This window comes from Tachyglossus aculeatus, chromosome 7 (assembly GCF_015852505.1).
Source record: "Tachyglossus aculeatus isolate mTacAcu1 chromosome 7, mTacAcu1.pri, whole genome shotgun sequence".
Taxonomy (NCBI): domain Eukaryota; kingdom Metazoa; phylum Chordata; class Mammalia; order Monotremata; family Tachyglossidae; genus Tachyglossus; species Tachyglossus aculeatus.
Window position 1 is genome coordinate 13,459,369 of NC_052072.1, and position 23,149 is coordinate 13,482,517.

The window sequence follows — 23,149 nt, forward strand, 5'->3', positions numbered from 1 at the left end:
ACAGTCTTAATCCCCATTTTACAGATGAGGTAACTGAGGCCCAGAGAAGTGAAGTGACTTGCCCAAAGTCACACAGCTGACAAGTGGGGAGCTGGGATTTGAACCATAACCTCTGACTCCCAAGTCCATGCTCTTTCCACTGAGCCATGCTGCTTCTCTAGCATCAGGCACTGCTTGCCCCCCTCAGCCTTTCTGGGATCTGGCCCAGTGAGATACCACCTGTACAAATGTATTTTCCAGTTAAAGGGAAAGCTCCTTGTGGGCAGGGAGTGGACCTTGGGCTTCCATTCTATCTCCCAAGCACTTAGCATGGTGCCCCGCACTTGGTAGGTGTTCCTGAGAAGGCATGGGGTATTGAGCCGGACTGAGGAAAGGTACTATGATGGAACTGAATCCCTTCCAGGGAGCATCAGCAATGTCACCCCTTTATTTCCCCTTCCTGTCTCAAAGGTTGTAGTGGGACAATATAGGGGTTGACTGTTCTTCAAGAATCTTATTTCTGAGACATCAGGGATTCCACAGAGCCAGTAATAATAATAATAATAATAATAATAATAATAATAATAATAATAATAATAATAAAGTCTTACTATGAGCCAAGCACTGTGCTAGATACAAGATAATCAGATCCGAAACAGTCCTTGTCCCTCATGGGGTCCAATGGGGAGGGAGAACAGATTTTTTAAATCCCATCTTACAGATGAGGAAACTGGAATCCCAAAGAGTGAAGTGACTTTCCCAAGATACCACAAACCCTCTGAATCCCAGGTTTATGCTCTTTCTACTAGGCCATGCTGCTTCACCCCTTCGGCCACCTTATTCTCAGATAGATGCTGTCTGTCTAGACTTAATGGGCCAGGAGGAAACCCCAACATCCCAAGAGGTCATCTCATCCAACTCCCAGCCTTTAGATGACATCCATCTAAACCATCCCAGATGGCTAGGAAGCTTTCTTCCCTTCCATCCCAGCATCTTAACAACCCTGCTATAAGGGAGTTTTTTTTTCCTCTATGACCCCTTGGAGATGTTAAGCAGCTGGGCACTCTGTAAACCAACCCTGGAGATTCACCCAAGTTTGCTCACTGCATATCGTATCCCTCAGAACCAAATCAGAAAGTCAGAAGAAACAAATCCACAGTTCAGTCCAGTCCCAGGTCCACCACGTCCCCAACATAAAGGAAACCTCCTCTCTGAGCCTTACTGGACTTTGACCGGAATGGGGAAAAAGTCAAGCCAAAACCCTGGGGAAGATGGCCCACCATCAGCCAGCCTCTCTCCTTCCCAAACCCTGCCACTCAATGGCAGCCAACAGTCAACTGGCTTCAGATCAACTGGAGACAGGTCTCAGGACAACAATTGGAAAGCCCCCACTCCCACTCCATGTACAATCCAAATACATATTGCCAGCTAAGCCTCAAGGAAGAGTGGGTGAAAGCTAGAGTTTTCTCCTTTGGTTTCAACCATTAAAAAATATGTTCTCCAAGAGAGATGTCGGGCCTGGATTTTCCCAGGAACATGGAGGTTTCCCCTCCCTGAGAAGCCAAGGGACCTAATCCTGGCTCTGCCACTTGTCTGCAGTGTGACCTTTACAAGTCACTTCACTTCACTGTGCCTCAGTTCCCTCATCTGTAAAATGGGGATTGAGACTGTGAGCCCCATGTGGGACAGGGACGGTGTCCAACCTGATTTGCCTATATCCCCCCAGCATTTAGTATGGTGCCTGGTACACAGTAAGCACTTAACAAATACCATAATTATTATTATTACCTTCCAAACTGACTCTAAAATTCTTCCCAAGAAATTCGATGAGAATTGCGAGCTGGAATTGGGGTGAGGGTTGAGGTATGGAAGCTCCTTTTCCTCTGTTCAGCTAGACGGTAAGCTCCTTAAGGGCAGGAATCTCATCTTCTATCTCTATTGCACTCTTTCAAGAGCTTTATGCAGTGCTCTGCACACAGTAGTTGCTCAATAAATGCTGTGATTGATGGATTCTGTCAACCATGCTGGCTACCTCCTAACCGGGTCCAAGGGACTCCTTACTTGCTCAGATGCAGGAGAATTTCTGAGAGCTGGTCAGAGCTAGGTGTGGCCCTCACTGGTCACTGGAATCAGAATCCAAGTGAGCCAGCCTCATCCTAGACAAGTCATTGCCCAGATCAATCTGTTAAAGAGCCATATATGCAGAAGTCCCTTTCTGGGGTCAGGGCTACATTCATTCATTCAATCGTATTGATTGAGCACTTACTGTGTGCAGAGCACTGTAATAAGCACTTCCTGTGCCAGTTCACTGGTCTTCTGGTGGCTTAGTGTCATAAATCCAGCCCAGAGATAAGGGAAACCATTGGGCTGGACTAGGAAATGAAGATCAACCAAAAGGTCCCATTCATTGTAGGCCTGGCCCCTGGGTACCTTGACCTTTGACTTGGAAAGTGGAGGCTTGTGTGCACATTTTTCTCCTCTCCCCTTGCTCCCCAGAGCCCAGGTTGGAATGAACCACAGAGTCCTCTTTTTACCCTTCCCTCCATAGAACAAGTAAGTTCCTTACCGGATACCCCCAGGCACCATTCCCAGCCTGGAATTTGGAGTAATAGCTGCTCCGGTTAGTGGTCCCATAGTTGTAGTTGTCAGCCAATCCATCATACATGGAACCTGAAAGCAAAAGGACAAGATTATGGCAGGGTTAATCATGCCCCCATCTCCTCGCTGATCCACCAGGGACTTCCTGAATGATCTGAGTAAATATAACTGAGTTACCTTGGATTGGAGAGGGGTTCTTGGAACTTAAGCAATTCCAATGGGTTCAGGCCAGTTCTTTCACCAATCAATCGTATTTATTGAGAGCTTACTGTGTGCAGAGCACGATACTAAGTGCTTGGGAAACTACAATGCAACATAGTTTGGCGATGTAGTCCCTGCCCACAATGAGCTTACAGTCACCATCCCAATGCTCTTTCCCCTAGATGGCACGAAAGGATGCTTGGAGAATCAAGGTGATTGGTGATTCTTTACACTCATCCCCACAGTTAGGACTGCACCATCAAGCATCCCTAACTTTCTCTCTAAATCACCCACTGTGACCCTATCATCAACACATCTACTTAACCATACTCAAGTCTTTCAACTGTTCCCTCTGCATCCCTCACATTCCCCTCTAACAACCTATTATGGACTCATCCAAGAATTGATCCAAGCCACAACTTCCTGTGGTAACTAATTCCATATCACCAGGAGCAGCATTTCTTGAACCCCTGTTTTGTTTTGTTTTTTTTCAAATGGTATCTGTTAGGCTCCTAACTGTTGTATCTACACTGGAGTAGATACAAGCTAATCAGGTTAGATGCAGCCCTTGTCTCACACAGGGCTCACAGACTTAATCCCCATATTATAGATGAGGGAATGGAGATGCAGAGAAGTTAAATGACTTGCCCAAGGACACACAGCAGACAAGTGGCAGAGCCAGAATTAGAACCCAGGTTCTCTGACTTCCAGGAGCATGATCTTTCTACTAGGCCACACTACTTCCCCTGTTATTTTGTGGGGTTCACACAAAGGAGTAAAAGACAATAGCTTTAAGAAGGTCTTTCCTTGTATTTCCTTTGACCTCATAACCTTCAGGGTCCTGGTGGCCTGAGATTTGGGGAATAGCTGTGTTGCTCAACATTTGCCCTGCCCACCTAAGCATCAAGCATGGCCCCCTTTGGCCATTTTGTAATGGTATTTAAGCACTTACTATGTGCCAAGCACTTTACTAAGCACTGGGGTAGATACCAGATAATCAGGTTGGACGTATTCCATGTCCCACATTAGACTCACAGTCTTAATCCCCACTTTCAGATGAGGTAACTGAGGCCCAAAGAAATTAAGTGACTTGCTCCAAGTCACACAACAAACAAGTGGCAGAACCAGGATTAGAAACTCGTCCTCTGACTCTCAGGCCCATGATCTTTCTATTAGGCCACTCTGCTTCTAAGCTTTCATCTTTCCAGGCTGAAGAGTTCAAACCCTCTTTCCAACAGGATGAGTTGCTTCAGAATCAGATCCCTTCCTCCAGGCTGTAAACTCTGTGGGCAGGGAGCTTGTCTACCAGCTCTGTTTTACTGTACTCTCCTGAGCGCTTAGTACAGTTTTCTGCACACGTTAAGGGCTCAAATTTGATTGACAGATTGATCCCTTCCCAGCTGGTCAGTGGCCAATGAGTAAGGGACAGTACAAGGTAAAGGCCAAATTCATTCTGTCCTCCTGTAGCCTCAGCAGGCTGTTCAAAAGAAGAGTCTTTTTCAGGGAATGGAACCTTCTGGGTAAATACTTAATATCCCTCTGCAGGGAAATTTTAAACCAGGTACATCTGGAGGTAAGAGCAACTTTGAGAGGGAAGGGGGAGAAGGAGAGCAGAGTGGAAGCAGCATGGCGTAATGCTGCTGCGTCTGGGAGTCAGATGACCTGGGTTCTAATCCCTGCTCTGCCAATTGTCTGCTTCGTGACCGTGGGTAAGTCACTTCACTTCATTGTGCCTCAGTTACCTCACCTGTAAAATGGGGATTAAGACTGTGATCCCAATGTGGGACATTAACTGTGTCCAATCTGATTAGCTTGTATCTACCCTAGCATTTAGCACAGTCACAGCCCATAGAAAGTGCTTAATACCATCAAAAAAAGTGAGAGAGAGAGAGATTGCTGGAGTTTGAGGAATAGAGGATCCATAACTTTTGCAAATACTCCTCCAGCTTGTCCAGATGAACCCAATCCACTGGGATCTCAGTCTCCCTTTCTGTATAATAGGCCTATAGACTCCTCCACCCACCCCACAGCTTCCCTTTGTGGCCTCAAGACCCACTGAGGGAGGTTTGATCCTCCCTCTCTTACCTCATCCTACTTGCTTCCCTCTTATCTACCTTTCCCTAGGCTCAATGCCTCATCTTACTTGTTTCCCTCTTATCTCCAGTTCCTTTGGCCTCACTGCCTCCCTCTACTTCCAATCCAACTAGTCCTAGCTTGAAGACCCTGGAGGCTTGGGAAGTCGCAGGAGACAGAACTGGAAACAGGTCAATTCATGGGATATAGATTGTGTTTGGGCCACTGCATTAAGTGCTTACATAGATCTGCCAAAGCTGCTGCTTACCTCCAGAGAGGGACATGGTAAAGGGATAAAAAAGGTGAGAACCAGCTGGCTCTAAGCTGGTAGAGAGGAGAAAGAGGAATTCTGATGGCCTCCAATGAAACTATCCAATGATGGAGCAGAACATGAGGAGATGGCTTTGACTGCACAGGTGTGACAATTGTAACACCCATGGTAACCCCAAGGAGACCCCATTCAGGAGTCCTAGGTGACAACTGGAGTCCCTCTGGTCCGGGAGCTGAGCCTGGGACCGCTCCTCTCCAGACAGACCAACCAATTCCCTCCATACCACCCCGCTAGATCACAAGACCTGCACTCCCAGATCTCCCAGTAGGAGTCCGGGGCTCTCCGGGGACAGCACAGGTCCTCCCACAGAGCAGCTGATGCAGGACAAGGGCCTCTGGGCTGCACCCACTCAACAGCAGAGGCCCCTCCTCTTTCATTCATTCATTCAATCGTATTTATTGAGTGCTTACTGTGTGCAGAGCACTGTACTAAGCGCTTGGGAAGTACAAGTTGGAAACATATAGAGACGGTCCCTACCCAACAACGGGTTCACAGTCTAGAAAGGGAAGACAGACAACAAAACAAAACATGGAGACAGGTGTCAAAATTGTCAGAACAAATAGAATTAAAGCTATATGCACATATTAACAAAATAAATACAATAGAAAATATGTACAAGTAAAATAAATAGAGTAATAAATCTGTACAAATATATATACAAGTGCTGTGGGGAGGGGAAGGAGGTAGGGTGGGGGCTGCTTCAGCCAATGTCTGGCACGCCCAGCAGGGAACCCTGGGACTTGCTATTCACTTCTACTTCTGACTCATTCACTGATCAGGGATCGGACCTGTGGACTAGCTCAGTTTTCCTGTCTGCTGGACGTGGGAGCCATAGAGCCGGTCAAAGCTTCATGGTAAAACCTCCCACTTGACTCTGAGGGTAGACACAGTGTTGATGGAGGCCAGCTCAGGCAGGGCCTGGGTCCTCTCCCTTCAATCCCGCACAGGTATTTCTTGATCACTCAGCATGTATACAGCACTGTACTAAGCACTGGGGAAAAAGTGTTCAAAAAAGACCAAACAAGACATGGTCAGTCCCTGGCCATCATGGGTAAGCGGGAAGGCTAGTGGCAGGGGTGTGAGTAGGGACTGAATATATAATGGCACCAAATAATAATAATAATATAATAATAATAATAATAATAATGACATTTATTAAGCGCTTACTATGTGCAAAACACTGTTCTAAGCTCTGGGGAAGTTACAAGGTGATCAGGTTGTCCCATGGGGGGCCTCACAGTCTTCATCCCCATTTTACAGATGAGATAACTGAGGCACAGAGAAGTTAAGTGACTTTCCCAAAGTCACATAGTTGACAATTGGCGGAGCCAGGATTTGAACTCATGACCTCTGACTCCAAAGCCCATGTTATTTCCACTGAGCCACACTGCTTCTCTAATAATAATAACGTGATATTTGTTAAGTGCTTACTATGTACCAGGCACTGTTCTAAGAGCTGGGGTAGATACAAGCTAATTGGTTTGGATACATTCCCTGTCCCACATGGGACTCATAGTCTTAATCTCTACTTTACAGATGAGGGAACTGAGGCACAGAGAAGTTAACTGACTTGAGCAAGGTCACCCAGGAGGCAGGGTTAGAACCTAGGTCCTTCTGACTCCCAGGTCTGTGCTCTATCCACTATTGAACAGAGAAGCAGCGCGGCTCAGTGGAAAGTGCATGGGCTTGGGAGCCAGAGGTCATGGGTTCTAATCCTGGCTCTGCCACTTGTCAGCTGTGTGACTTTGGGCAAGTCACTTAACTTCTCTGTGCCTCAGTTACCTCATGTGTAAAATGGGGGATAAGACTGTGAGCCCCACGTGGGACAACCTGATCACTTTTTATCCCCCCCAGTGCTTAGGACAGTGCTGTGCACATAGTAAGCACTTAACAAATACCATCACCATCAACAAAGAACAATAGACATAATATAAATGAAGGAACACTGCACTCAACAAATACCATAATTATTATGGAATAATAGACCTGGGGTCTAGAAATTTCCACTGGGATGACATCTGGAATATCAACTTTGACCTGACTGAGCTAAGGACTGGGAGCCAGGAGTCATGGCTTCCAAACTTAGCTCCACCCCAAGTTAGTGACCTCTGGCTTTTCTATCCGGTTGAGCTGGGGACAATGCTCCGACCCACCTCAAAGAACTCTGGGAGAATTAATTGCTGTTTGCCGAGTGCTTGGAGAGCCATAAATGAAGGGCTCTAAAGAAGGGCACAGTATCATTATTGGCAAAGGGTTTGAATCATAGAAAGCAGGATTAGAATTTCATGAAGTCACCACATTCCCTTCCTCCTCCCTCCTCCAGGAGAACAGGCAGTGGGGAGGCCCAGAGGGTGGTAGAGAGGTCCAAAGGCAGCTCATTGCTGGATGTCCTGGGGAGATGGGTTGAGCTGAAAGTCTCACCTGGGTTTTTACTTCCCCTCTGCTTTAAACAGTCACTTCACATCTTAGGTTCCCCATCCATTCCTACGCTTATCCCTTCTCTGGGGAGTTTGATGGCATCTCGCCAACCTCAGATTTGGAGCCGGATCAGGGTGAGCTTGTTTTAGAAAAGACTGGGAAAGAGAGGCGGTAGCCTTGTCCAATTAGAGAATGTGCTTGAGGATAAAGGAGTCACCCTTCCTTAATGATGCTATTTAAGTGCTTATTATCAATCAGTCAGTGTTATTTGAGCATTTACTGTGTGCAGAGCATTGTATTGAATGTTTGGGAGAGTACATTACAACAGAACTGGTAGACAAATTCCTTGCCCACAGGGAGGTTACAGTCCAGAGGAGAAGACAGTACTATGTGCCAGGCACTGTGCTAAGGGTTGAGGTAGGTACATGGTAATGACATCAGACATGGTCTCAGGCCTACGTGAAGCGCACCATCTAAGGGGGAGGGTTACCTTCATTTCAGAAAGTACAGAGAGAATAAGTGCCTAAGGTCACTCAGAAGGCCTGTCCCCTCCCAGCCCATCTGCCCACCTGCTCTAACAGGATCATGGGAAAGAAATGGGGTCCTGAGACCTCGGGGAACATGATCTTACCTCCCTGTCTCTGTGGCACTAGCAGGGGCCGCCTCCCCTCCCCTCCTCATCTCCCAGAGGGTCCCGATTGGGACTGTGCTGATGGAGGAGAGGAGAGATGAGGAGCTCAGCACCCCCCATCACTCCCTTTCCCCTCCTCTCAGGGCTCACCCCCCTCTATCACTCTTCATCCTCTCCCCGAGTGTTCAGCTCCTCCATTGCTGCTTTCAGTGGATAGCTTACTCTCCCCTCCCCTCAGGGCCCAGCCACTCCATCACTTCTTCTCCCCTCCCCTTAGTGCTCATCCCGCTCCATCGCTCTCCTTCTCCTTCCCCATAGCTCAGCTCCCTGCCACCAGACTTCCCCAGGACTGACCAACAAGGAGTCGACCCTACAAGCCAACTTGCCATCTCCAGTGGAGAAGGACCCTTAAACCTTTGCCTGCAAGGACTATACCTATATCATTCCACACACAGTGGAGTCTTTGCTGGCCCACAGAGCTGACATCTGGTGTCCCAGAAGACACCCCTAAAACCTGCTCCCAACTACAAACTAGACCTCTATCCCTCACCAGACCTACACGTGGGACAGAGTGTGGGCAGTGCCACCCAAGACACCATCCCCATAACCAAGTAAAACCAAAGTCTTTCTAAACTTGGTGGCATTGGGTAACAATCCCTTTGGGCAGCTCCAACATGACAGTCAACTCTAGGGTAATTTGTAAACTCCTTGAAGTCAGGGGCAAGTCATTTACTCAATAATTATAATTCTGATACCTGTTAAACCTTTATTATGTGCCAATCACTGGGTAGCAGTGCCAATTGACTGAGGGCACTTCTACCCCAGTCCAGTACTCTGTTTCTAATCAATCAATCAAACAAACATACTTACTGAGCATTACTGTGTGCAGAGCACTGAACTAAGTGCTTGGGAGAGTACGCTATAACAATATAACAGACACATTACCTGTCCACAATGAGCTTATAGAGGGACAGAATCAGATCAGACAATGTCTCTATCCCACATGGGGCTCACAGTCTAAGGAGAAAGCAGAACAGGCATTTAATCCCCATTTAAAAAATGAGGAAACTGAGGTACAGAACTGTTAAATGACTCACCGAAAGTCACATAGCAGGCAAGTGGTGGAGCCAGTATTACAACTCAGATTGCCTGACTCCCAGGGCCTCTTTCCATTAGGTCACTCTACTTCTCTACTATATTTTCCTAAGCATCTGGGACAATGGTCTGCACCAAGTAAGAGTCAATATTGATGGAATATTCATCTGTAAAATGGAGATAAGATACCTGTTCTTCTTCCCTCAGTCTGTGAGCCCCACATGATATAATGACTGCGTTTACTCCAGCTCTTAGTGTTTTTTCTAGAGAATTTGGACTGGAACCAAAAATCTCTCTCAGAGTAGATAATTTGGAGTACCTATTCCTCAACCATGCTGGTGGAGAGATGTCCAGCCTTGGGATTGGGGCCTGGGAATAATAATGATAATAATAATAATAATGATGATAATAATGATAATGTTAAGTGCTTAACCTGTGTCAAGCAATGTACTAAATGCTGGGGTGGATAGTCTGACCTGGGGTTCCCAATTTAAGTAGGCAGTATTGAATCCCCATTTTACAGATAAGGAAACTGAGGTTACAGAGAAATGTCATACCTAAGGTTGCACAGCAGGCAAGTGGCAGAGGTGGACCTAGAACCCAGATCTTTCTGAGTCCCAGACCCATGCTCTATCCACTAGGCCACGCTGCTTCTCTTAATAGAGAGACTTATTAAAGGACTGACACTGTTCAGCAGGGCAGAGGCAAGTCCAGCAGTGTTGACTCTGCACACAGTAAGCACTCAATGAATACGACTGAATGGGCAGGGAATGTGTCTCTCAACTCTGTTACACTGAATTTATTGAATGAATGATTGAATGAGTACAGTGTAACAGAGTTGGGAGATGCATTCCCTGTCCACAAGGAGCTTGCAGTCTAGAGGAGGAAACAGACAAAATCAATTACAGATATGTTCATTAGGGCTGTGGGGTTGAGGGTGGGGTGAGTAAAGGTTACATATCCAAGTGATGATATTTATAGTTTTTTTTTATCACTTTGAGTAACTGGGTGAAGTCTTATCATCTCTATTTCTTCCTAGTAAACCTATGTGTTTAGACTGTGAGCCCTTTGTTGGGTAGGGACCATCTCTATATGTTGCCAACTTTTACTTCCCAAGCACTTAGTACAGTGCTCTGCACACGGTAAGTGCTCAATAAATACAATTGAATGAATGAATGAATTAGGCCAAGGTGACCTTTAACTCCAGTCCTAGACCTTAACCTCATTGTAGGCAGAGAACATGTGTGCCAACACTGTTGATCTGTACTCTCCCAAGTGCTAAAAAATACCATTCATTGATTGATAGTGGAGTGGGGGAATCCCTATTTACATGCTCAGATGGCAGATTCAAACAGAAAAAAGCCTCCAGTCTGACTCCATGCGGCCCCTCCTCCTGCACCAAAGCCCCTGTGTTGTCTTGTCTTATGCAGTCGAGTCGTCTTCAATCCATAGCGAAGCCATCTCTCCCAGAACACCCCACTTCCTTCTGCAATCGTTCTGGTAGTGTACCCATAGAGTTTACTTGTTAAAAATGCATACAGATCTTTAAACTCTGCTGCTTCACCCTACTTGTAATGTGTTTTAGTGCCCATCGCCCCCTGTTCAATCTTTTTTGTTTTTTAATTGTACTTGTAAAGTGCTTATGATGTGCCAAGCACTGCTCTAAACACTGGAGAAAATGTTAATGAGGTTAGACATAGTACCTGTCCCACATAGGGCTCACAATCTAGGTAGACGGGAGGAGGATTTAATCCCCATTTTACAGATGGGGTAATTTAGGTACAGAGAAGTTGAGTGACTTGCCTTACACAGCACACAGCAAACACATGGTGGTCGGGATTAGAACCCAGGTCCTCTAACTCCCAGGCCTATGCTCATTCCACTAGGCTACACTGCTTCCCAATCAGGTCTACTAACTTCATTATACTCTCCTAAGCCCTTAATACAGTGCTTTGCCCAGGGTAAGTGATCAATAAATACCACTGAATATCTGAGCTGAGCATCTTTTACAAAAAGGGGTTTCTAACTACTCAAAAGGTCTTCTCAGAGTCTGGATTTACCTGGATCTTTTCTGGACCAAATGCCCACCTCATTCAGCCACAACTGGGGACCTACAAATTCTCCCGAAGAGAAATTTGAAAAGCCAAGGCAATCAACAGTCAGATTAGCCTACATTCCCATCTACAAGTGGGGTAAGTGTCCACCAACTCTTTTGTATTGTACTCTCCCAAGCACTTAATTCAGTGCTCTGCAAACAGTACATGCTCAAGAAATACCACTGATTGATTGATAGAAGACAGTCTTCTGAAAGCTGCAGCCCTTTGGGGAATTTTTTATTAAAATCACACGATCTCTTGAGCCCTGTGCACTGCAAACCTCTCTCATTTTCACCCTTTTAAGGGGAAAATATACGATATTCAATTTACAGTCTACCCTAGAGCTAAAAAAAGAAATTTTGGCACTTCTGCTTGCTAGAAAAAACTCATTAGGTAGTGGTGGGGAGGCGGTTTGAGCTTCTCGGTGCTCATCTCAAGGGAAAATAAAATGGTTAGACAAGAAAGGAGTCAGGTGGCCTCCACCCCGACCCTCCCTGGACTTTCTCTAAGCTCGATTCTCTGCAAGCTGGAAATGGCAACCCAAGATCCTCACCTCCACGGAAGTGTCCTCCAGACCTCCCCACCCTGTCAGAGGTCTGGGGTGCCATGGGGCTCCCCTCTGCTGAGAGCCATTCTTACAAACAGCAGGTATAGAGATGAATGGCTTTCAAACCTTCTCTCTCACATGATTTTAGGACCAAAGTGGTGGAGAGCAGGCACTCTTGGCAGTGGAGGGGAAGGTCTGGGGTCAGTGGGCCAGGCTCACGACACGCTCCACACCCAGGCACCTGTGGGGCTGAAAATGATGCGCTCAGAATTCCTCTTGCTGCTATCCCGCGTGGCCACCCATATTACCGGACATCTGAATAGCGGAAAGAGCACGGGGATGGGAGTCAGAAGACCTGCATTCTAAACCAGGCTCTGCTACTTCCCTGCTGGGTGATCCGGGGCAAGTCACTTGACTTCTCTGAGCCTCAGTTTCTTCATCTGTAAAATGGGTATTCAATACCTGTTCCCTCTCCTACTTAGGCTGTGATCCCCCTGTGGACAGGGACTGTGTCCAACCTAACTTGTATCTACCCCAGTGTTTAGAATAGTGTTAAGGAAGCACTTTAGAAGTACCATAATAATAGTCAATTTTATAGGATTTAATTTGAGCTTGTTTTTACTGGTGGTCTATGAAACTATCAGGGCAGCTGGCAGCCCTGATAGGCTTTTGCTCTGCCTACTGAGGCTAGGACACAAGAAACAGCTTTTTTTCTCTTTTTTTTAATGGCATTAGTTATAAGTTCTTACTATGTGCCGGGCACTGTACTAAGTGCTTGGATAGATCCCAATTAATCAGCTTGGACACAGTCCATGTTCTATGTGGGGCTCACAGTCTTAATCCCCATTTTACAGATGAGGTAACAGGCACAGAAACGTGAAGTGACTTGCCCAAAGTCACACAGCAGGAGAGTGGTGGAGCCGGCATCAGAATCCAGGTCCTCCTTACTCCAGGCCCATGCTCTATCCAGTAGGTCTTGCTGCTTCTCACAATTAAGATTAGGCCTAGGACACCCCTCTAATAGTGCAGGTATTCATTGTGTGCGACACGCTATTTTGAGCCTGTCTGTCTTCCCCCCGCTAGACTGTAAGCTCCTTGTGGGCAGTAATTGTGCCTACTAACTCTTTTGGACTCTCCCAAGTGCTTAGTACAGTGCTCTACACACAGAAGGTGCTCAATAGATATTATTGATTGATTGACAAGTGCTTGAGGAAATACAACAGAAGCAAAACACAGTACTCTGCCCACAAGGAGCTTACAATCTACCATCTAGACTTGCAGGCAACTGTGACCAGGGAGGTTAGAGAATCTCCTTCTCTGGAGATCTTTAAGACTAGACAGCTGCTTGTAGGGTGGCATAGGGGTGGGGAGGCAGGGGGATGGACTGGGTGGCTTCATGATTTGCTCTCTGACGCCATCACCTTGACTGTCGTTGGAACCCTAGAAAGGGCTGGTCAGTTTGCTCAGATCCACCAAGTTCACCAAACCCTTTGGGTTTTTGCTTCCATCCTTCCAGGGCCCATCATCCCACACCCAACAGAAACTTTGAACATACGGGCCCAATCCAGCCCACATTCCCTTCCCTCTCTCGAGACCCAGTGACTCATCTCCAGGGCTCCGTCAGGACTTGCATTTCCTAACTCTCTCCCTTCTTTTTTGTTCTTCACAATGAGAGCCCCAAAGCAGAGCAGCTAAAGGATCTAGGGGGCAGGGGGACTGGACTTTGTAAAGTCAGGTTCTTGGAGAGCAGAGCATGGGCTCCTGAAAGGGATTGGGCTCTGATCACTAAGCCCAGAGGGCCTGCTGACATACTAACTCTATAGAATTCTCCCAAGCTCTTAGTACAGTGCTTAGCACAAAATAGGTGTTCAATTGATGCCATTGTTTAATTGATGGCTCAAGAACTATCACTGCCATCAGCTAAAGTCAATCAATCATATTTATTGAGTGCTTACTGGGTATGAAGCACTGTACTAAGCACTTGGGAAAAGTACAACACAGATGGTAGACACATTCCCTGCCACAGTGAGCTTAGAGTCTAGAGGCAGAGACAGATATAAATAAAAATAAATAAACTGTGGAAATGTACATAAATGCTATGGAACTGAGGAAAGGGTGAATAAAGTATGCAGATTCAAGTGCAAAAGCAATGCACAAGGGAGTGGGATTGTGTATGTGTCACAGTTGCCCAAGGAAATTGTGTGTCTGATGTGTGTGACCTGCATCAGGGAAGGGAGCTGGGAGTGTGTCATAGAGGGAGTGGGGTCTGTGGGGAGACTGATGTGCGGTGGTGTGCCCAGTGTCTGTGTTTGAGGGGGCAGGCCCAAAATTCGTTTGAAATCACATGGCTGTGTTTGGTCACTGTGAGTGAGCTGGGTGATATGGGAGAGTGTGTGGTGTGTGGGATGGTTGTATGAATGGGTCGTGTGTGTGTGTGTGTGTGTGTGTGTGTGTGTGTTTGTGTGTGTGTGTGAGAGAGAGAGAGAGAGAGAGAGAGAGAGAGAGAAAGAGAGAGAGAGAGAGAGAGAGAGGTGAGTGTGTGGGCAGAGAAATGTTTGTGGGTGATGGGTCCTTTTACACACCACTACACCTTTCCATGCTGCCATCAGAGATGAGCTCAAGCCTGCACCCTGGGAGTTTTTATGAGCCCAGAACAATCACCCTATTGATTTTCAGAATTCAGGGGGGAAAGTACTCTCTGATCACAGCCAAGCTGGTTTAGAAGAGAACTGGAATCCAGGGAAACAGTACTTACTGAGAAACACCCTGAATACCCTGCATTTTTCTAATGCGTCACAACAGGCAGAGTGAAATTCTGGCTGAAATCACAACTTCCTAGCGTTTATTCTGTGGGAAAAGGTGAGTTCATTTGGAAAAGGACCAACATATTCCACCACTGAACAAAAGGAGTTAGAGGAGACAGGTCTCAGTAACTACCCTCCAGACTAACTTAAGTCTGCAGAAGTCCCCCAGCCCCATCACCCGTGCCTTCAGAAAAAGATAAAAGCTTTAGAGTCTTCCAGCCTATTCAGAAAAAGAGCACAGATACATCTACATATATGCAGATCTATGAAAATCAATTCAAAACTTCTCGCCTCCCCACCCCACATCTCAGGCTAGTCCCCAAAGAGAGGTAGCTTGGCATCAGGAATTTGGAGAATTTTCTCCAGGAGAAACAGCACATTCAATTTCTGAGGAAGGAAAGATGGAGAAAGTCTCAGGCTGGGGCCTGGGGGGAGGCTCCTGACATTCTGGCTGTGCCATGAGATGGGGGCATGGTGGAATGGGCCCTGGAAGGTATTAAGACTCCGGAGCAGCCAAGGAACTAACTCTACAGGGGAGGGAAAGAACATTCGACTAAACTAGAGAGAGGGCAGGGCAGAGAAGAAGGTGTGTTTAAATTGCAGCAAGTGGGATTCAGGTTAGACACTAGGAAAAACTTCCAGATTCAAAGATGACATATTAGTCAAACCCAAACCAAGCTGCGCCTGCCCCTCCCTGCTTATGCAGCAGAGTTTTAACATCCCCGGCCCAGGCCCTCCTCCTCTCCTGGCCCTCCCCGGCAGGAAGAATTTCCAGATCTTCTACTTCACTTTCCCCCTCACTCCCTGCCCAGTCCTGCCCCAGGAGGAGAACACAGACAGGGATTAGGAAATATACAAGAACCACGAAGTGGTGATCGCACTCAGGGAGGATCCCTGCTGCCCAGCCAGCGGAGAGGAGGTTGGGACAGGCTTGGGGAGGAGGGCGCTGGCTAGAGCACTGCCCCCAGGCCCAGGGAGGGCCCCAGATGCGGAAAGGCCAGAATGGATGAGGTGGGGTATGGGGTGAGGAGTAATCTCCATCTGACCCAATCCCTCCCTTGGCACCAAGAAGCACCCCTTCCCCCACTTCACCACGACCCCAACAGAGGAACCAGGGGCCAAGGACCATGTAGATGGGTAGTGGGCAGGGTTGCTGGACACAGTTCTTGCCCAGATTGGGATCGTTGGCAGACCGGGCCTTGGGCACAAGGTTTCAAGGGTGGGGCTTCTTCCAGTCCTGGGTGACTAAATCCTCTTTTGCTGACACTGAAGAGAAAATCTTTCAGAGGAAGCGTGAAGGAAGAGTTAATGACCGTGGTATTTGTTAAGCCCTTACTATGAGCCAAGCATTGTATTAAACACTGGGGCTCTCTATCCCACTGGGGCTCACAATCTAAGGGGATGGGAGAAAATGTATATAATCCCTATTTTACATATAGGTAGACAGTCCCAGGGAAAATAATTGACTTGCCCAAGGTCACCCACCAGGCAGATGGTAGAACCAGAATTAGAACCCAGGTCCTCTCTCCCAGTCCTGCGCTCTTTCCACTAGACCTGGACCTGGGTTCTAATTCTGGTTCTACCATCTGCCTAGTGGGTGGCCTTGGGCAAGTCAATTATTTTCCCTGGGACTGTCCCTCTGTTCCTGTCTCTCCTCCAGCAGGACAAGGGGGAAAGATCCCTGAATCCCAAATGACCCTGACAGACCAGCCCATCAAGAGCTTGACTGACTGTCATGAAAGCTGAGTCTCCTTGGTTTCCCAGGGACCTCCCTGTCTGGGAGGAGAAAAAGCTTGGACCCAGGTTCCACCCACTGTAAGCCAAGCTTCTTGTCAGCTCAGGTTCCAGTCTGCTCAGAGGACAGGCAGAATCCAAAACCTGAGAACTGTAAATCCAGAGACCTACAGGGAGGCTGACAGGACTCCTTCCCCAGGGGGGTGCACTGCTTTTCCTATTGTGCTATTCTTGCTCAATTCACCAAGTCTTTCTTTCCCTGTGAGATTGCCACCCCCCACCAATAAATGCCTTGATTGATTGGCAGTCCATGTGGGCTGGGGTCACAAACCCTGGCGTGGCCAGGGCCTGGCCAGGACTGTTCCCCCCAACCCTGACTCTGCTGGTGTCTGGGCTGGGCTGAGCTGAGCAGGCCCGAGTAGGTCAGGTCAGATCACAGATCAGAGAGGGAGGCTCTTCCCTCCTCACTTGGATAGGGTCGGATTCAACCAGTTAATACAGGTGTTGGAGAGGAAGACCAGCAGAGGCACAGCACAAGTAGCCAGAACAGGAGTGTGAGCATGCTACAGTTTCTGACAGAGGTGGGGAAACTGTGGTGAGAAAGGAAGCTGGGTAAACCAGATGCACAAGCTCCAGGGTCCGGGCCGGACCAACTGTTCTGGCTGGGGCTGGCACTGGTGGTGGTGGTGTGTGTTTCTCACAAACCATGTCTCTGGGGGATCTGAGAGGCAGGGTTGGGGGGAAAGCCCCCTTCCTCTCCTTCCCCTCTGCCCTGCCTCCACCCGGTGGGGGTAGGGGGGTGCCTGAAGGGTAGTGTACCTTACTGGGGTGGGCGGAGGGATAACTCGGGAGACCTCCTTTGGTACCCATTAATAGCCAAGGTTGACATGAAGGCCCTAGCAGGGCTATAGCCGGGGAGGTAGGAAAGAGGAAGGGAGACACGGCATGGCAGGCTGAGAAGTCCAGGGCCGGATGGGGCTCGGACCCTCGAGCAAAAGAGGAAGGAGGTCCAGAGAGGGGCTGGAGGAAGAGTGGGAAGGGCAGCAGGGGATAGGGGGAGAGGGGTGTGGCCTGGACCACGGTCCGGGAGGAAGAGAACCTGGAGGCAGGGAGAGGGAGTGGGAGAAGACAGCTGTTTCTTTAGGGGTGGAGGAAGGGAGGAGGGATATGGAGGGGAGAAGGGTGGGGGGGGGTTATGGCAGTAGAAAGAGGGTCTTAAGGCTCTAATGTAGGGGATTTAATGTAACCCTAGCGGCAGCTAGGAGCCCCTGAAGAGATGAGGGAAGGGACCACGAACCACGTCGATGCTCAAAGGGACCGAATCTCTGTTTCTCATAGGGAGATACTGTCTCTCCTTCACCGCCCATCCTTATGGCCCCTGGATTCCCGGCTCTTCCCACCCCATCAGTAACCCCCAGGGCTGACTCAAAGGCCGTGTCAACCAGTGAAGGGCCCAGCTGAGCCGGCCGCCATCTGAACCCCAGTCCCCCTGGGAAGTTAAGGCACGAAGGGGCCTCAGTCTACCTCTCCAAACTCAATCCCTTCCCTTCATCTCGAGTTCGGCTCCGCTCCCCGAGACCCACCCACCCGCCCCTCCCTGCCCTGGCTGGCCCGGCTCAGCCGCAAGATCAACCGCCTGTCTGCCCTGGCTTCTTCCCACTGTGTCTGCCTCCGGCCAGCCAGGCAGACAGCACGCTCGGCCCCTCCCGGGGAAGGCTCAGCCTGCCTTGGAGGTCGGCCCCGAAAGGCGGAGGTACAAACCACCGGGCGAACCGCCCCCTGTGTCCCCCTTCCCCGGGTTGGCTTCGGGCAGGAGGTTCGGGGGCTCCAGATGCTATGCTCCAGCCTACAGAGTGCCAACAGAATCCCCAGGGGTAAGGCTTGGGGGGGGCGCAGGAGGGGGCTGCCCCTGGCCCCTGGGAAGCCGGGTTGGAAGGTGGCAGGGGCAGGGGAGGGTCTTCCCCCTGAAGAACCCCTGCCCCGGGTTATCTGACTGACCCCCTCACTCCTCCCAGCCCTCTCCAGCCCCGGACAGCCCCCCTTACCATCCCCGTGGATCCCTTCTGGGCCTGTCCCCCTCCAGCCAGACCCCGAGAGACTCCCCGGAGCCCACCGTCCATAGCCCCCTGAGACTGTGGACCCAACCTCATTCATCCATACAATAACAATAATAATAATAATTCGGGTATTTGTTAAGCGCTTACTATGGGCCAAGACACCGTTCTAAGCACTGGGGTGGATACAAGATAATTGTTCCATACAGACCTCACAGTCTTAATCCCCATTTTCCAGGTGAGGGAACTGAGGCACAGAGAAGTGAATTGACTTGCCCAAGGTCGCACAGCAGACAAGTGGAAGAATCGGGATTAGAACCCATATCCTTCTGACTCCCAGTCCGTTCTCTATCCGCAAGTCCGTGCCGCTTCTCTCATTCGATCGTATTTACTGAGTGCTTATTGTGTGGAGAGCACTGTACTAAGCGCTGGGGAATGTGCAATACAGAAACAGAGAGACAATCCCTGTCCACAATGAGCTCACAGTCTAGAGGGGAGGAGTCAGACATCGACACAAGTAAGCAGGAATCAAGGTGTCAATACAAGTAAACAGGCATCAAAATAAATACATAAAATTACAGAGATATACCTAAGTGCTGTGGGGCAGGGAGCTGGGAGAAGAGCAAAGGGAGCAAGTCAGGGTGATGCGGAAGGGAGTGGGAGATGAGGAGAAGTGGGGCTCAGTCCTCCTCTCGGCCAAGTGCCCACACCTGCGCCATCACCACCCGGCGGCTGGATCAGAGACTCCGTCCGAACCTCCAGCGCAGCCCAGCAGGGCTCCGAGGACCATCGGCGTCCAGTCACCAGGACCACCCCACTTTGGCTCTGCTGGGAGGTCGAGCCCTGCACACAGCCCCTTGGGATGTGGGAGGGGGTTTCCCTCCCTGCTCTCACACACACAAACACACACACACGGGTTGCGGGTTCTAATCCTGGCTCCGCCACTTTCATTCATTCATTCAATCAATCATATTTATTGAGCGCTTACTGTGTGCAGAGCACCGTAGTAAGCGCTTGGGAAGTACAAATCGGCAACATATAGAGACGGTCCCTACCCAACAACGGGCTCACAGTCTAGAAGGGGGAAACAGACAATAAAACATGTAGACAGGTGTCAAAATCGTCAGAACAAATAGAATTAAAGCTATATGCACATTATTAACAAAATAAATGGTAAATATGTGCAAGTAACACTGTCAGCTGTGTGACTTTGGGCAAGTCGCTTCACTTCCCAGGGCTTACAACAGTGCCTGGCACATAGTAAGTGCTTATCGAATACCATTATTATTATTATTATTATTATCTGTGCCTCAGTGATCTCCTCTGTAAAATGGGGATGAAGACTGTGAGCCCCACGTGGGACAGTCAGCTAACCTTGTCTCTACCCCCCTTCTAGACTGGGAGCCCACTGTTGTGTAGGGACCATCTCTATATGTTGCCAACTTGTACTTCCCAAGCGCTTAATACAGTGCTCTGCACATAGTAAGTGCTCAATAAATACGATTGAATAAATGAATGAATGAATACCCCAGCACTCAGAACAGTGCTTGGCACCTAGCGAGCGCTTTAACCGATGCCATCCTGATTACATTCTCGACTGTGAGCCCACTGTTGGATAGGGACTGTCTCTACATGTTGCCGACTTGTAGAGTGCTCTGCACACGGTAAGCGCTCAATAAATACGATTGAATGAATGAATGAATACCCCAGCGCTCAGAACAGTGCTCGGCACCTAGCGAGCGCTTTAACTGATGCCATCCTGATTACATTCTAGACTGTGAGCCCACTGCTGGGTAGGGACCGTCTCTATATGTCGCCAACTTGTACAGTGCTCTGCACACGGTAAGCGCTCAATAAATACGTTTGAATGAATGAATGAATACCCCAGCGCTCAGAACAGTGCTCGGCACCTAGCGAGTGCTTTAACCGATGCCATCCTGATTACATTCTAGACTGTGAGCCCACTGCTGGGTAGGGACCGTCTCTATATGTTGCCAACTTTTAGTACACTACTCTGCACACAGTAAGCAGCGTGGCTCAGTGGAAAGAGCCCGGGCTTTGGAGTCAGAGGTCATGGGTTCGAATCCCGACTCCACCACATGTCTGCTGTGTGATCTTGGGCAAGTCACTTAACTTCTCTGGGCCTCAGTTCCCTCCTCTGTAAAATGGGGATTAAGGCTGTGAGCCCCACGTGGGACAACCTGATCACCCTGTATCCTCCCCAGCGCTTGGAACAGTGCTTTGCACATAGTAAGCGCTTAACAAATTCCAATTATATATATAAGCGCTCAATAAATACGATTGAATGAACGAATCCTGAGACACCCACACCCGCCCGCTTGGCCCCCTCGCCCCCCGGGCTCCGGGGCTCAGCCGTACCTCGGTTGGAGTGGCTGAGCGTGGAGGCCTGGGAAGTCTTGGGCTTCTGCCTCTTGACGGTCATCATCACCTGCTCCCGGACCCGCTGCTTCCCCGAGGTGCCCGTCTTCATCTTCTGGTCGGAGGGCAGAGCCAGGGTGGAGTTGTCCTGGTCGGGGAAGCATTCGTAGGCCAGGGCCGTCTTGAGCGGAGAGTGGTTCATGGTGCCGGGAGGCGGTGGGAGTCCTCAGCTGCCCCCCGAGGCCAGAGAGCGGCTGCTGCCGTGCCCGCTGTCCGCCGGCTGCTCCTGCCTCCTGCCACCTGTCTCTCTTGCCTCCTGCCTCTCCTGCCTCCTGCCTCGCTCGGGCCTGGCCCGGGACTGGGCGGACCCGCCCCTCGACGGGCGGGGTATAGGCCGCCCCGCCACTCCCCCGGCCTCCCCGCACGGCCGCTCCGGGGCACGGTCTCCAATCATCAATCAATCAATCATATTTATTGAGCGCTTACTGTGTGCGAAGCACTGTACTAAGCGCTTGGGAAGTCCAAGTTGGCAACATATAGAGACGGTCCCTACCCACCTGTGGGCTCTCCGCCGCTGGACCGGCCCTGGGAGGGGCAGGGATGGGCTTGCGGGCCCTCTCTCCCCACAGGGCACCCCAAGGAAGAGGGAACAGACGCCCATTCTCCTGCCCCTTTCATTCATTCCATCGTATTGATTAATAATAATAATAATAATAATTTCATTTATTTTATTTTGTTAATATGTTTTGTTTTGTTGTCTGTCTCCCCCTTCTAGACTGTGGGCCCGCTGTTGGGTAGGGACCGTCTCTATATGTTGCCAACTTGGACTTCCCAAGCGCTTAGTACAGTGCCCTGCCCACAGTAAGCTCTCAATAATCAATCAATCAATCAATCGTATTTATTGAGCGCTTACTGTGTGCAGAGCACTGGACTAAGCGCTTGGGAAGTACAAGTTGGCAACATATAGAGACGGTCCCTACCCAACAGCGGGCTCACAGTCTAGAAGGGGGAGACAGAGAACAAAACCAGACATACTAACAAAATAAAATAAATAGAACAGATATGTGCAAGTAAAATAAATAAATAAATAAATAAATAGAGTAATAAATATGTACAAACATATATACATATTATACAGGTGCTGTGTTGAAGGGAAGGAGGTAAGATGGTAAGTTCTCTGTCTCTCCCTTCTAGGCTGTGAGCCCACTGTTGAGTAGGTACCATCTCTATATGTTGCCAACTTGTACTTCCCAACCGCTTAGTACAGTGCTCTGCACACAGTAAGCGCTCAATAAATACGATTGAATGAATGAATAAATATGATTGAATGAATGAATAAATACGATTGAATGAATGAATAAATACGATTGAATGAATGAATAATAATAATGGCATTTGTTAAGCGCTTACTATGTGCAGAGCACATAGAGCACATAGAGCACATAGTAAGCACATAGAGCACTGTTCTAAGCGCTGGAGGGGGGGTTACAAGGTGATCAAGTTGTCCCACGTGGGGCTCACAGTCTTAATCCCCATTTTACAGATGAGGGAACTGAGGCTCAGAGAAGTGAAGTGACTTGCCCAAGGTCACACAGCAGACATGTGGCGGAGTTAGGATTCGAACCCACCACCTCCAACTCCAAAGCCTGGGCTCTTTCCACTGAGCCACGCTGAGCGCTTACTGTGTGCAGAGTACTGTATTTAGTACAGTGGAAAGTACAAGTTGGCAACATATCGAGACGGTAATTCATTCATTCAATCGTATTGATTGAGCACTTATCTTGTGCAGAGCACTGGACTAAGCGTTTGGGAAGGACAAGTTGGCAACATATAGGGACGGTCCCACCCCAACAGGGGGCTCACAGTCTCCCCAGCGCTTAGAATAGTGCTGGGCACATGGTAAGTGCTTAATAAATACCGTCATCATTATTATTATTATTATTAGAAGGGGGAGGGCTTTGCCCAACTTGTACTTCCCAAGCGCTTAGAATAATAATAATAATAATAATAATAATAATAATAATAATAATGTTGGTATTTGTTAAGCACTTACCATGTGCAAAGCACTGTTCTAAGTGCTGGGGGGAATACAAGGAGATGAGGTTGTCCCATGTGGGGCTCACAGTCTTAATCCCCATTTTACAGATGAGGGAACTGAGGCACAGAGAAGTGAAGTGACTTGCCGAAGGCCACACAGCAGACATGTGGG

At 48.7% G+C, this 23,149-nt stretch overlaps 1 protein-coding gene across 1 annotated transcript in view; it reads right to left on the minus strand.

The window, feature by feature from the left end:
• The window catches only part of PKP1 (plakophilin 1), a 72,377-nt gene extending 51,235 nt beyond the window's left edge, over window positions 1-21,142 (minus strand). The window contains exons 1-2 of the mRNA XM_038749479.1: window positions 20,941-21,142; window positions 2,546-2,649 (exon numbers count right to left, since the gene is read on the minus strand). Of these exons, the coding sequence (XP_038605407.1) occupies window positions 2,546-2,649; window positions 20,941-21,142 (306 nt within the window). The remainder of the gene's footprint in view (window positions 1-2,545; window positions 2,650-20,940) is intronic.
• Between the last annotated feature and the right edge of the window lie 2,007 nt (window positions 21,143-23,149).